The 12808-nt window shown below is 39.7% G+C and overlaps 1 protein-coding gene across 6 annotated transcripts in view; it reads right to left on the reverse strand.

Annotated features, from left to right (window-relative positions):
• The window catches only part of LOC139468023 (eukaryotic elongation factor 2 kinase-like), a 45078-nt gene extending 33885 nt beyond the window's left edge, over positions 1-11193 (reverse strand). For 4 of the 6 annotated variants that reach the window (XR_011653663.1, XR_011653664.1, XR_011653662.1 and 1 more), the window contains exons 1-2: positions 6669-6779; positions 3482-4099 (exon numbers count right to left, since the gene is read on the reverse strand). Coding sequence is in view for 3 of the 6 variants with exons in the window: in XM_071249687.1 (XP_071105788.1) it covers positions 3482-3880 (399 nt within the window). In the remaining 3 variants the exon portion in view is untranslated. Of the gene's footprint in view, positions 1-3481; positions 4100-6668; positions 6780-10431; positions 10611-10969 lie in introns of those variants that run through there. The other 2 variants (XM_071249690.1, XM_071249688.1) reach the window with 2 other exon arrangements.
• Positions 11194-12808: the final 1615 nt, after the last annotated feature.

Consider the following 12808-nt stretch of genomic DNA (forward strand, 5'->3'; position numbering starts at 1 on the left):
AAATATTAGAAACGACATGTATTTTTACACCCATAGATATAACCAAAACAGTTTAATACAGCAGCTCTTCATTCAGCAAAGCAATAAACACAGAAATTCGTAAATCAATCCACAATTATATTGTAAAAAGTAAAAGATATGAATATTTGTTATAATAATCTAAATACATTTTGTATAAAATATTGAAATTGAGATACCGCATTCCTTTAACTCGGACACCAATAGCTCCAGCTCACGGTTACAGGTTAACCTTATTTATAAAAGTATGTTTAAACCACATACATTGAGTCCCATGTGCTATATCATTGAAAACAAATACATCAAAGATTTGTTTATAGAACACAAGCAACCGGGCACGAATCAAACACAATTAATTTCTTCACCATTTCCATTTTACAAGTTCTGCAGGGATTTGTCTAGGATTTCAACAAAGTGTCCTTGGGGAACAAACTGGGCCAAAGGTTATTTTTGTTCAAAGTTCGGATTTGTTTTAAAGTTTCTATCTTAAATTCAGAGCTAACGTAACATTGCATTCAAGCATTAAATCCAATTCATCCTTATTGGTCTCATTATGAACAAGGTCAGAAAAATACAAAACACCAGTGCAGAGCTATAAACGCCTTAAACGGTAACCTTAATACGAATGGGTCTTTTTAATTCCAAATAGTGAATATTTAGTCACATATTTGCCACTGAGCTGGACTAAATAAATCCTTGTTATTGAAAACAAAAGGAATTGTACATTTTTAAGCTGATAGTTCCTACCAACAAGTCCTAACAATAAGTGCAACATCACTAGAAATTATTGCAGCGGACATTCAATTCTATAATGTGCATGCTGGACTCAAAACTAAATACATTCAACAAATAAAATTGCTTTCAGCTTGGTATACAGTCATCTAAAGGTCTAAAAATAAAATAAAATATTCCGATGGCTGACAATATGTCAAATGCCATTCATATGCCATAGGAATTTAAATGACAAACTTAATTGTTACGACAGCAACAGTATCAAAGTGCCTTTAAAACCAGAAGCAGCCCCATCCCTGACATTTATTAAAGTTCACAAAATCAATACATGCCACCATGCATTTCCAGTGTCATCCCGTTACCTGTGGTTTGGTGAAACGATGCCAACAACAACCTCACACCGGATTAAAGAAGCTTGCCCCTGCACACATGACGAACCTCAAAGCATTTCCACTATTATGACAGCACTTTACAGATTCTGACAGGCATTGGTTTTTCAGACAAGTTTTAATGACTTTTCTTGACAACTCGACAACAGGTAAGAGACTGTAAACACACGTAGATTTTAATAGGCCTTGGCTAAACACTCCCTTTCAGTCTTTGCATTGAAAAAGTACAGGGATTTATCTGGACCTGCTTTGATTCCGATATTCTACCCCAAATGTGCAGCCAATGTCAGTAAAAATGTCCAAATTGGAACTAAATATTTCCCAAATGAGTTATAACTAATGTTATGGCATTGTAGAGGCGGCTTGTATTTCACTGATTACAGGACCAATACAGAGTAAGAGGCTTTAATGCTTAGTTTAATTTTATTGCATTGAATGTAAAATTAAATTCAATGTTACAATACCTACGAATTCAGGAAAATAAGAACTTTAAAAAAGTTTGTAAGCAATAACATTTTTTTTTCCAATTTGTCTGCCGATAGCACTTAGTTTGGAATCCTAGATAAATCCCAGTAGTATGCAAAGTAATCAATTGTTCAACATCAAGGTCATGGTGACATGGAACATGTTGAAGCAATCATAACATTTGTCACATAGAAAATGTGTAAGTCGTGCGTGTCACCCAAAACACTGCAGGTTACCCTCATCCTCTGCCACCTAATGTAAAGCTGTGAGTGTACAGTGGTTCAAACACGAAAAAGAGCATCACCAAACAGGAAACAATACAATTCAATTCAACCCACAAGTGTGACCTTAGCAAGGTGAAAACAGAATAAAACGAGGTGAACTCTGTGTGAACCACTTGTGACATACAGTCTGTATCTCACCATCTTTTTCTCTACCACATGGGCATTAATGAATATATTACATAAGAAATATTCCAAATGCATGTCACATGTTGTATCAGGAAACAGACATGGCTACCATGTGCATAGAAACGTAGTCAACTGTGGGCTATGATTAACATTGTGAATATTCCTGAACAAAGATTTTTTGTCTCGGAGCTTTAAACTCTGCTATAAAATATGTCAAAAACCAAGCAGAAATTACGGTTTTGTGTAATCAAATGCACAAGTAAATTGGCTTGAGTGAAACCTTATTATTCTGAATCCTGTTAATCCAAAATGCTTCAAAGGATATTGATCAAGAGACAATTGTACTTTAAAAGTTTGTTCTTGTTTTGTTTGTTGTTTAACGCCGCACTCAGCAATATTCCAGCTATATGATGGCGGTCTGTAAAATAATCGAGCCTGGACCAGACAATCTAGTGATCGACATCATGAGCATCAATCGACGCAATTGGGATCGATGACATGTATCAACCAAGTCAGCGAGCCGGAACCACCCTATCCCGTTCGTCACCTTTTACGACAAGCATAGTCGCCTTTTACGGCAAGCATGGGTTGCTGAAGACCTATTGTAGCCCGGATCTTCACAGGTCGTACTTAAATAGTTCTAATCCAGGCAAATTGACAGGTGTAAACCCTGTCTATCCCAGACTCCCAGGCTCCAGTCTATCATGCCTATTCTCTCATCAAAAAGTCATACCAGTAATGATTAAACTTCATAGGATTGTAGGGTTCCGTAGGTCTTGCATCTTCCGGAGGCAAGGGAGTTAACCAACTTTAAAAGTCCAGTTTCCACCCTTGCCAAACTAGGCTGGAATTTTTTCTGGGCTCAATTGTAGCTCCACCAGTGGCTATTACAAGTTATGTCCCTTCTGTCTCCCCCCTACTGGCCTATCAGATTCCACTTATCATATCACTTGCATTTGCTTCAAACAAAATGGCAGCACCCAGTCAAGATGATCTCATTGATAATAAAGATCTTTATAGTAACAAATAGTATAGTACCTCACAAAGTGATTCATATCATGTGAGCACCTTGAATAGAAACATGAAAAGATTTGGAAAATATGTGTCTACACCCAGTTGACAGAACACGTGCTCTGCAAATCCTGCAATCGAACGAATTTGGCAAGGCAGTTGCCATGTTGCCATGTCCTTGGTATTACCTAAAGTGAAAAGAGTGAGTGAGTGAGTGAGTGAGTTGGGTATAACGCCGCTTTTAACATTATTCCAGTCATATCACGGCGTGTCAGCTTAATGTGGGAGGAAAGCCCCAAGTGATGTAGGTCTCAGACGTTTACCACTTCGGTGAAACCCACGAGCACGGTAAAGTGAAAAGAAAGATCATTTAGATGAAGTACTGTAGCAGCAAACTTCAAGGATGACCACACTTAATTTCAAACATGGACAAAGACTGACTCTACTGTTGCTCACCTTATCCTGAATCTTGACGTTAACCTCATCCTGCACCCACGTCTTCTTGATGGCGTTGTAACGATGTCTGGTGCATCTCTCAACCTTCATGTCCTCGATGTGGAACACCTCCCAGGGGTCCTGCATCTCCTTTGCCTTTTTGATGGCCGACAGCCAGTGCAGCTTGTTCACATTTGGAACTGGTGGCAGGATGCTCGTCTGCACCTTTGGCAGAGGATTTGTGCCCAGCACCTTCGACAGACGCCTCTGTCGCAATGACATGAAGACTTTGGGTCTCTCGTCATCATCACTGCTCTGGTGGTCGCCACCGCTGTCCTCCTGTTCCGACTGAGATGCATCATAGTTGGCATCCAAGTCAGTGATGGGGAATATCATAAATTCATCATCGCTGTCAGTCATCTTGATGTTTATGTTGCTGCTTCTTTAATTCTTTTCTGATGTAAATGATTCTAGATGTTTCCAGTCTCCTTGATGCAGTTCTTTTCCTTCTGAGGTCTTAGCTGTTCAGTTCAAAGATGTAGTAACATGGTACTGGTCAGACCACGTCCTTAAAGTAGTTCCAAAAGCAGGAACCGATTACTCTGATTTGATAGCAGGAAGCGATCATGGGCCATCTCCCTAAAAACACAAATATCAATTTTTATCATTATCGCCATAATATTTGCATTATTGGGCATTAACTTTAAAAGAAATCCACTGAAAACAGTAGAAAGTAGAACATGCATTCCCCATACTACTACGACACTATATGATTTATGCTCATAGTGTAATGGCATGTGTCACAAAAGTGACATAACGAAATCCGCAGAAACGTTTCATCCTTTCATTTAGTAAGGCAGCAGATCAAAAGTTGGATGTTGGATACAAAACTTAATGTCTTAATTTAAGACCTAAACCGACACCCCCTTTTAAATGTGAAAAGTAGATCTTTTGAAAAAAACATCATAACATCATAACATATGGCATATAAAGTGAGTGAATATGGTCTTATATCAGCAATATCACAACAAAGGACACCAGAAATGGGCTTCATACATTGTACCCACGTGGGGAATTGAGCCCAGGCCTTCGGCATGATGAGCGAACACCGTATCTACTAAACTAGCCCACCACCTCTTGCATGTCAGAAGTTGATACACCACAAACACTCCAATAAAAGGTTTTTGAACTGACACAATCTTTCTTGCCTTGCATCTTGTTTTACCTCAGATAGTGATGGTATACTTTCAGAAGAATCATATAATGATTAGAGGTGTTAAGATAATCTGAAAAGTTGCTATTGTCCATCAGCCAACAATCAACCCATCTAATCTATGTGTAAATTTGTAACTAAATTACATTTTACGCATGAAATGTGAATAAAATCTCAGGTTCAACGTCTCATCAAACAATTTTTGTTGGATTTTGTCAAAATTTAAACATGGAATTAGCTGCAAAACCCTGGCTATAAACTGCTTTCTATAACCATTTGACATTTACTTATTGTACCCACTGGAAAACCTAAACTTCTGTTTTCATGGTTTTGTTATTATAGAACCAACACCCATGGGACAATGTTTATTATCTGTAGCAAACAAGAACAACACAACTGACTGCTTGTCAGATGATCCCATCAATTGATTACATGCAGCTGTTTCCACAGATTCTCATCCTGTATCAGAATAACAAGCCTTAATTTGATACCTGTGCTCAAGCGACTATAATTGTATGGTAAAATTGTGTCACATCTAATAAGCTTGATATCGAAACTGGAATATTCAATACTGTTATGAATAATTCAACTCAAAAGTAAACAAGCTGATAGGTATATTCTCCTGTATAATATTCTGGGTTGATACCAAGCGCATGTTGTTTTGTACCACAGTCACGATATCTCCACTATCACTACAGCCTGTAAACATGTTGACTCAACAAACATGTGGTTGATAGACAACCCACACTGCCAGGGTATAATGGCACAAAATCTGCACATAATAACAGCCTGATTCCCAAGTTAGGGATATATCTAAGATCTTAAACTATGTGTCCCTGGCAGGCAAATTGGAAACTATTGCCATTTATACACAGAGTCAAAGACACATTCACTGTACACAAATCTGAGTCTGCATCACAGCAAGAGATGGATATTGCCTTGTGCCACATACACAATGTTGCTGTTTGACGATAATAGGTCTAATACTGTTTTTGTCCATCTCACAACCAAGAAAAACAGCTAAATACCATCTTCTGCATGTTTATGACACTGTTCCACATATCTGCTTTGAGAATTTGCACAAACTTGCTACAGAAATGTTAAAAGGTTCCAGTATGATAGGACAGTCTTCATGGACAAATTACTAACACTGAAGTTGACTGAACAGTCTACTATTTTGAATTTGCAATTTCCCACCTTGTTCCATTCTCAGGCCATTAACTGATTGGTTTCTGGTTTCTGATCAGACCAATATCTCTCACGGACACTTCAGATATTAAATCTCATAGATCTGTCAATGCAATTGCCAAATTCTGCATTAATGTAACAATGTCCTTGTTTATTCAAAGAAACACCTTGTAACTGCATGTCAAGAAATCATGTTTCCTGATTATCACAGAGTGAAGGGAGTATGTGTCAAGAACTTATTACTGCTAACGGACATGCAACTCTTAAAGGTCTTTTCATCAATAAAAATGGGTATTTGATTTGATGACAGGACAAAAACGGCAGTCATTAACTTGGTTTCCGTGTTTACATAAACACATACCATGCACATGAAGAAATTATTAACCTACAGGCAACACACAAATTGCATAAACAAATTTGACAAAGGCTACATGTTAATAATAACATGCGTTAAACAAAGAAATGGGACACTGGTACATATGGACTTTGTTTGTAAGAGGCTTGAGCAACACAAAAACAGCCAATCAATAGGCCTAGATCTATTTTGTTGCACTTGCAAAGAAGGTGACATCATTAGATGACAGTGTGGCGAGTCTGCAGCCAGTCTTGCTGATGCAGCATCGCTCCAAACGACCCTCCCCCTGCCTGGACCCGCATGACCGAGCTAACACACCGGTACGGTCTTTTCCGCCTGCTTCACGTCGTAAACAACCAAAATAAGACCCAGATCCTGACCTGAATGTTCATGGCAGATTTCTGCAAAATGCATTTAACCTAACCTACCCAGAGTCATTTGACCTTTCTCACCTGCAAGTATACACGTTGTGGCAGTTGGCAGTCTGCATTAGACTTGTTGGCAATTCCAGCGTGAAGTTGTATAGTGGTTGAAAGAGGGGTGTCTTAAAGCTTTCGGCAACCACAACACGGAAATAGCTAAATATTATTCACGCATGCGCAGTGATAAGGACGACACCACGTGTTTTTCCGCCCGCTTTGACGTAAACAAGTCATTGTAGGTACTGTTAATCGTCATGTCAAGGCCGATGGAATCAAATTACATGCACAAAGAAAGTATCATCTTTGATAAACCCATAATATGTTTCATTAACAATGCAACATACATTTACAGATTGTTGTGTATAGGGTTTAATTTTAGCCACGATTCAAGGCATTGGAACAGACGGAGATATTTTCAGATCGCTGGTAGCGTCAAATATGGATCATGGATAGTTCTGTACTGTATTTCCTCTGATAAACGAAGACAATAGTTGTTTGGGATGTTTCCCTCGGGGATATCAACAACGTATGCTCTAACCAGAGACCATGCACATATCGGTATATGGTATGTATTCTAACTAATGGTCAATTATGTAATTTAATATCCTTTAAAAAACCATCGCGGAGATTCCGATTTTCGAGTATCCGGTGATTTAAAACTCCATTCAGACCCCTATTACGATAAATAATAAAAATGGAGATATATTGTATATATGACGTTAGGGCTGGGACAGGTAACTTTGGTACCCGGGTCGGGTGGGTACTGAGTGTCACCCGGGTACCAAAGTTACCCGTCCCAGCCCACATGACTACCCGGACCCGTGGTTAGTCACGTGATATATTGTTTAATGACAAAATTTTCTGGAACTCTATGGATACACTACAAGTTACTCATGTTCGCATTTCCTTCTGACTATGCACCCATTCCTTCTGAATTTTCATATGGTTGAATAAAGATATAACTTAAGTCAACTTCAGTGTTTGAATGACCAGATTGCTTGATACATGTATCTAAATACGTTCTGCAAGGGCTATAGTAAAATAAATCCCAATCGGACATTTGTAACTATTTCTTGAGACCTACGTTTTCAGAGTGGGTACCGGGTTAGGGTCGGGTAATAGGGGGGTGGGTACCCGGGTAGTAAATTTGGACTTGTCCCAGCCCTATATGACGCTATATTATCGCGGGCTGTATATCATAGCCGTATCGATAAATCTGTAATCCAAATCCCCTGTGGACTGTTTATACTAATGCAAATTTAAGCACGATATTCCATCGCTTGATCGAACAAGGACTCATTGGGGAATGTTTTTGAAGTGTAATCTTTCTTCCCCCCCCCCCCCCCCCCCCCCACCCGATAATATGGAGTTGCCCATCCTTAAGTTGCTTATGACAGGTATTTTGTTTACCGAACTTGGTAAAGACAATCAGCATCGATCAGTTCTAAATAATGGTAATAAAAGTTGAATAAAGAACACGAAGGATTTTGTGTACGAAATATTTAATAGGTTAGTAAGTGTTGACGTATATATGGCGACGTTATTTTTATTGTTATAATCGACGTGGGGATTGTGAGAATATGCGCGAAATGCCTACTTGTGCATAAAATGTACTTTGTCCGACATTGCGAAGGTCGGATTCTATTGAGGGAGTCATCTTTATTTAAATACGCGTACATATTTTTAAAGCTTGTACATTTTATCATCATCCTTAAACAGGTTATATATAATGTTGATATCTCATATAAATAATAAATGACTCGTGGTCGTTGTTTATCGTACAATAAACCACTGCGGAGAGAATAGACCAGTCGGGACTCCCACTCGTAGTTTATTTCTTAGATATAAGACAGCTAAACGATAAATTTCATATAAGATATAAAAAGGGGCTGTCATCATGTAGCTGGAATACTGCTGAGTGTGACGTTAGACAACAAACACATCAGGGGTATAGTACGAATCGTTTTGAAATGAGCTATGCAAATACACCATGGGTTGCACGGTCTGGTGCTCATTGCACTATCACCCTGACAACGACGTGACATTGCACCGAGCACAGATGAGGCCGGTTTTGATACCCTGTGCCATTTTCTTCTTTTCATTTGTTATTGGCGAGACTAGATCACTCACATCTTGGATTAACCGGTTAATTACCCGTTATGTTTCCCATCACTCGATGTTGCTTTCCTATGAGGCGAGGGTTCAAAGTCGCATCAAATTTATTGCATGTATATAGACGCGTGTAACAGCAATATTCAAGCTATGTGACGGCGGTCTATAAATAATTGAGTCTTGTCCCGACAATCCAGTGATTGACATCATGAGCATCGATCCACGCAGTTGGGATATGATGACATTCATCAGCTAAGACAGCGAGCCTGATCACCCCATCCCGTCAGTCGCCCCCTTACGAAAAGCATAGTCGGCTTTTACGACAAGCATGGGTTGCTGAACTATTCTAACGGATCTTCATGGGTGTGTATGCTTGTATACTATGGCTGGACTGATGTCGGTTTTATAGCGCTAGCCCATTGATATACCATGCCACACGCAGTAACAGGCGCCTATACCTGCTGGATGGGGTGGTCTGACTTTGATGAGTGTGACACCGACGGCAGGGACGGTGTGGTGAGTGTGTGCGGTAATAAGGGCAGGTGTCGCTGCGACCGATAATATAATACAAATATATGTTTATGTTTATGTTTGTTTGTTGTTTAACGCCATACTCGGCAATATTCAAGCTATAGGACGGCGCGGTCTGTAAGCAATCGAGTCTGGACCAGACAATCCAGTGATTGACATCATGAGCATCGATCCACACAGTTGGGATACGACATGCATTATCAATATAAAAATACTCTTTTCCATATTAATCAAAACAAAAAAAATATCCAAACCATAATCAGAATGTCAAATTTACTTTACCACCGACCCTTGAAGTGGCCGTGACAGCCGATAGGGCTCTTTCCCTATTTTTTAAATTTCTGCATGTAATGTATACTAGTTACAAAAAGTCAAGGACACCTGATTCTTTCATATTACTGTAGTTAATCTGGCATGCCATGGAATCAATTCAACGAAATACACCGTCAGTACAAAAAGGGCAAGTCAGAGACACAGACAGAATAAATATCTTAATCAGCAAGTGACTATGCTTTGCCTGCATCGTCTTGACACTTTTAGCTATACTACCGAATGTATATACATCTGCGAAGTGCATTGTGTTTAAGGGTATATAAGCCGAAGCTGGTACTGATCAAAAAGCGGATTGTGTGCGTTACTATAAATAGGTAAGAAACTCCAGTACGTGCAGAAAGGAAGGTATACCGTGCGTGCCCGCAGTCACTAATGCACTAATGCTGGCAAATACTAGATTAAATATACATATACTGACATGTATGTTAGGTTGAGGGGTTATGTGTATGGGGTGGCAGGATTTTGTGTGTAGTGTGGGATATGGATCACCTTGACCACTGCCTGTACCGCGTTAACTGTATGTTTTGAATAACGCTCGTGCGTGTAATATACTATACTACTCAAAAGAAGTTAAAGATCAACCGATTCTTTCATATTGGTAATGTTAATCTGTCTTGGCATGAGATATTAACTATTGTAATATGAAAGAATCAGGTGATCCTTAACTTCTTTTGAGTAGTATATTTCAGGATCAATCCCAAACATAATTAATAGTTCTCTCTCTCTCTCTCTCTCTCTCTCTCTCTCTCTCTCTCTCTCTCTCTCTCTCACACACACACACACACACACACACACACACAATCTAGAAAGTTCCTACCTCTGACAAGCACCCGGTACTCGTATCGTCGTTCAAAAACAATGTATCTTACTTCCGTATGTAGCCACTGATGGGCTCCTGGGTGTGGTCGACCTGTCAACATATACCGATTAGATATTTACACCTGTTCCAGAACATACCACCTAGCTGTACGCGTTGTGGCAGAAAGTGTGCAGACATACGGTGCAGGTTCATGCGGTTGCGAAATGTCACGAGTGACTTTATGTATTGAATGTCGGTGTAGTGTTGTTTATTTTTGAACAAGACTACCCGACAAAGGCATTGGTGTATAACTAAGTCTATTCTCATCGTGTATTTTCCGTTTCGAGTCAGAACAGATCACCTATAATCTGCTGACGGAGTATCTATATAGGACACTGCGCAGTTGCAGTCGGCACAGACAGGGGTCAGGGGTTATCTTGTCGCGTCAATCAAATAAACATTGATTGGAAACGACTGTACACATAAAATACCTTCAACTTAAATAACTAAAACACTAATTATTGGTCAGAAATAGCATCAAACATAGTTTACAAACCTCAGAGCATATATATAATAAAGCAATGTCTCTGTTCCTCTCTCTCATCCCCTTCTTAGCTCTACAGCAGCTACATTCATCACCGTCTTAGCTCTATAACAGCTATACTCGTCGCCTTCTTAGCTCTATAGCAGCTATACTCATCCCCTTCTTAGCGTTATAGCAGCTATATTCATCACCGTCCTAGCTCTATAACAACTATACTCATCGCCTTTCAGCTCTATAGCAGCTATACTCATCCCCGTCTTAGCGTTATAGCAGCTATACTCAACCCATTAGCTCTATAGCAGCTATGCCCATCGCCTTCTTAGCTCTATATATAGCAGCTTTACTCATCGCCTTCTTAGCTCTATATATAGCAGCTATACTCATCCCATTAGCTCTATAGCAGCTATACTCATCCCCTTCTTAGCTCAATACCAGCTATACTCATCCCCTTCTCAGCTCTATAGCAGCTATACACATCCCCTTCTTAGCGTTATAGCAGCTATATTCATCACCGTCTTAGCTCTCCTTAACAGGTATACTAATCGCTTTCTTAGCTCTATAGCTATACTCACCCCTTCTTAGTTCTGTAGCAGCTATACCTATCCCCTTCTTAGCTCTATAGCAGCTGTACTCAGCCCCTTCTTAGTGTTGTAGTAGCTATACTCATCCCCTTTTTAGCTCCATGTCAGCTATACTCATCTCCTTCTTAGCTCCATGTCAGCTATACTCAACCCCTTAGCTCTATAGCAGCTATGCCCATCGCCTTCTTAACTCTATAGCAGTTATACCCATCACCTTCTTAGCTCTATAGCAGCTATACCCATCGCCTTCTTAGCTCTATAGCAGCTATACTCAACCCCTTCTTAGCTCTATAGCAGCTATACCCATCGCCTTCTTGGGTCTATAGCAGCTATACTCATCGCCTTCTTAGCTCTATAGCAGCTATACACATCGCCTTCTTAGCTCTATAGCAGCTATACTCAACCCCTTCTTAGCTCTATAGCAGCTATACCCATCGCCTTCTTAGCTCTATAGCAGCTCTACTCAACCCCTTCTTAGCTCTATAGCAGCTATACTCATCGCCTTGGCTCTATAGCAGCTATACTCATCGACTCCTTAGCTCTATAGCAGCTATACCCGTCGCCTTCTTAGCTCTATAGCAGCTATACTCAACCCCTTCTTAGCTCTATAGCAGCTATACTCATAGCCTTGGCTCTATAGCAGCTATACTTAACCCCTTATTAGCTCTATAGCAGCTATACTCATCGCCTTGGCTCTATAGCAGCTATACGCATAGGCTCCTTAGCTCTATAGCAGCTATACTCACCCTTCTCAGCTCTATAGCAGCTATACTCATCGCCTTGGCTCTATAGCAGCTATACTCATCGCCTTGGCTCTATAGCAGCTATACTCATCGGCTCCTCAGCTCTACAGCAGCACTACTCACCCCCTTCTTAGCTGAAAGTAAGAGATTGAGGATTCCTCTAGTCATGGGTTCCCCTGATTGTACATAATTTTATTTCATGGACTATTTGTTAATCTACATCAAACACATCGTGTCGGATTTTTTTTATTTACGCAAACATAGGAGGAGGCTGATATGTAATTTGGGACCAGTAACGTGACATACATTTTAATGTTTGGCTTGTATTAACTTCATGTATTCGTTGACTGATGATATTAACACTGCAATATAATCACCATTTGTTAACATTGTTGTACACCTGCAGTCAACTAAAATTTGTTAAATAAAAATTAAAAACAAAAAAACACTGCAATATAATACACCTAAAACGGTGTCTCGTTTGTTTGTTTGTTTACTTGCTTGTTGCTTAACGCCGCACTCAGCAA

Source organism: Haliotis cracherodii, unplaced genomic scaffold (assembly GCF_022045235.1).
Source record: "Haliotis cracherodii isolate W230 unplaced genomic scaffold, xgHalCrac1.p SCAF_2, whole genome shotgun sequence".
NCBI classification, from domain to species: Eukaryota; Metazoa; Mollusca; class Gastropoda; order Lepetellida; family Haliotidae; genus Haliotis; species Haliotis cracherodii.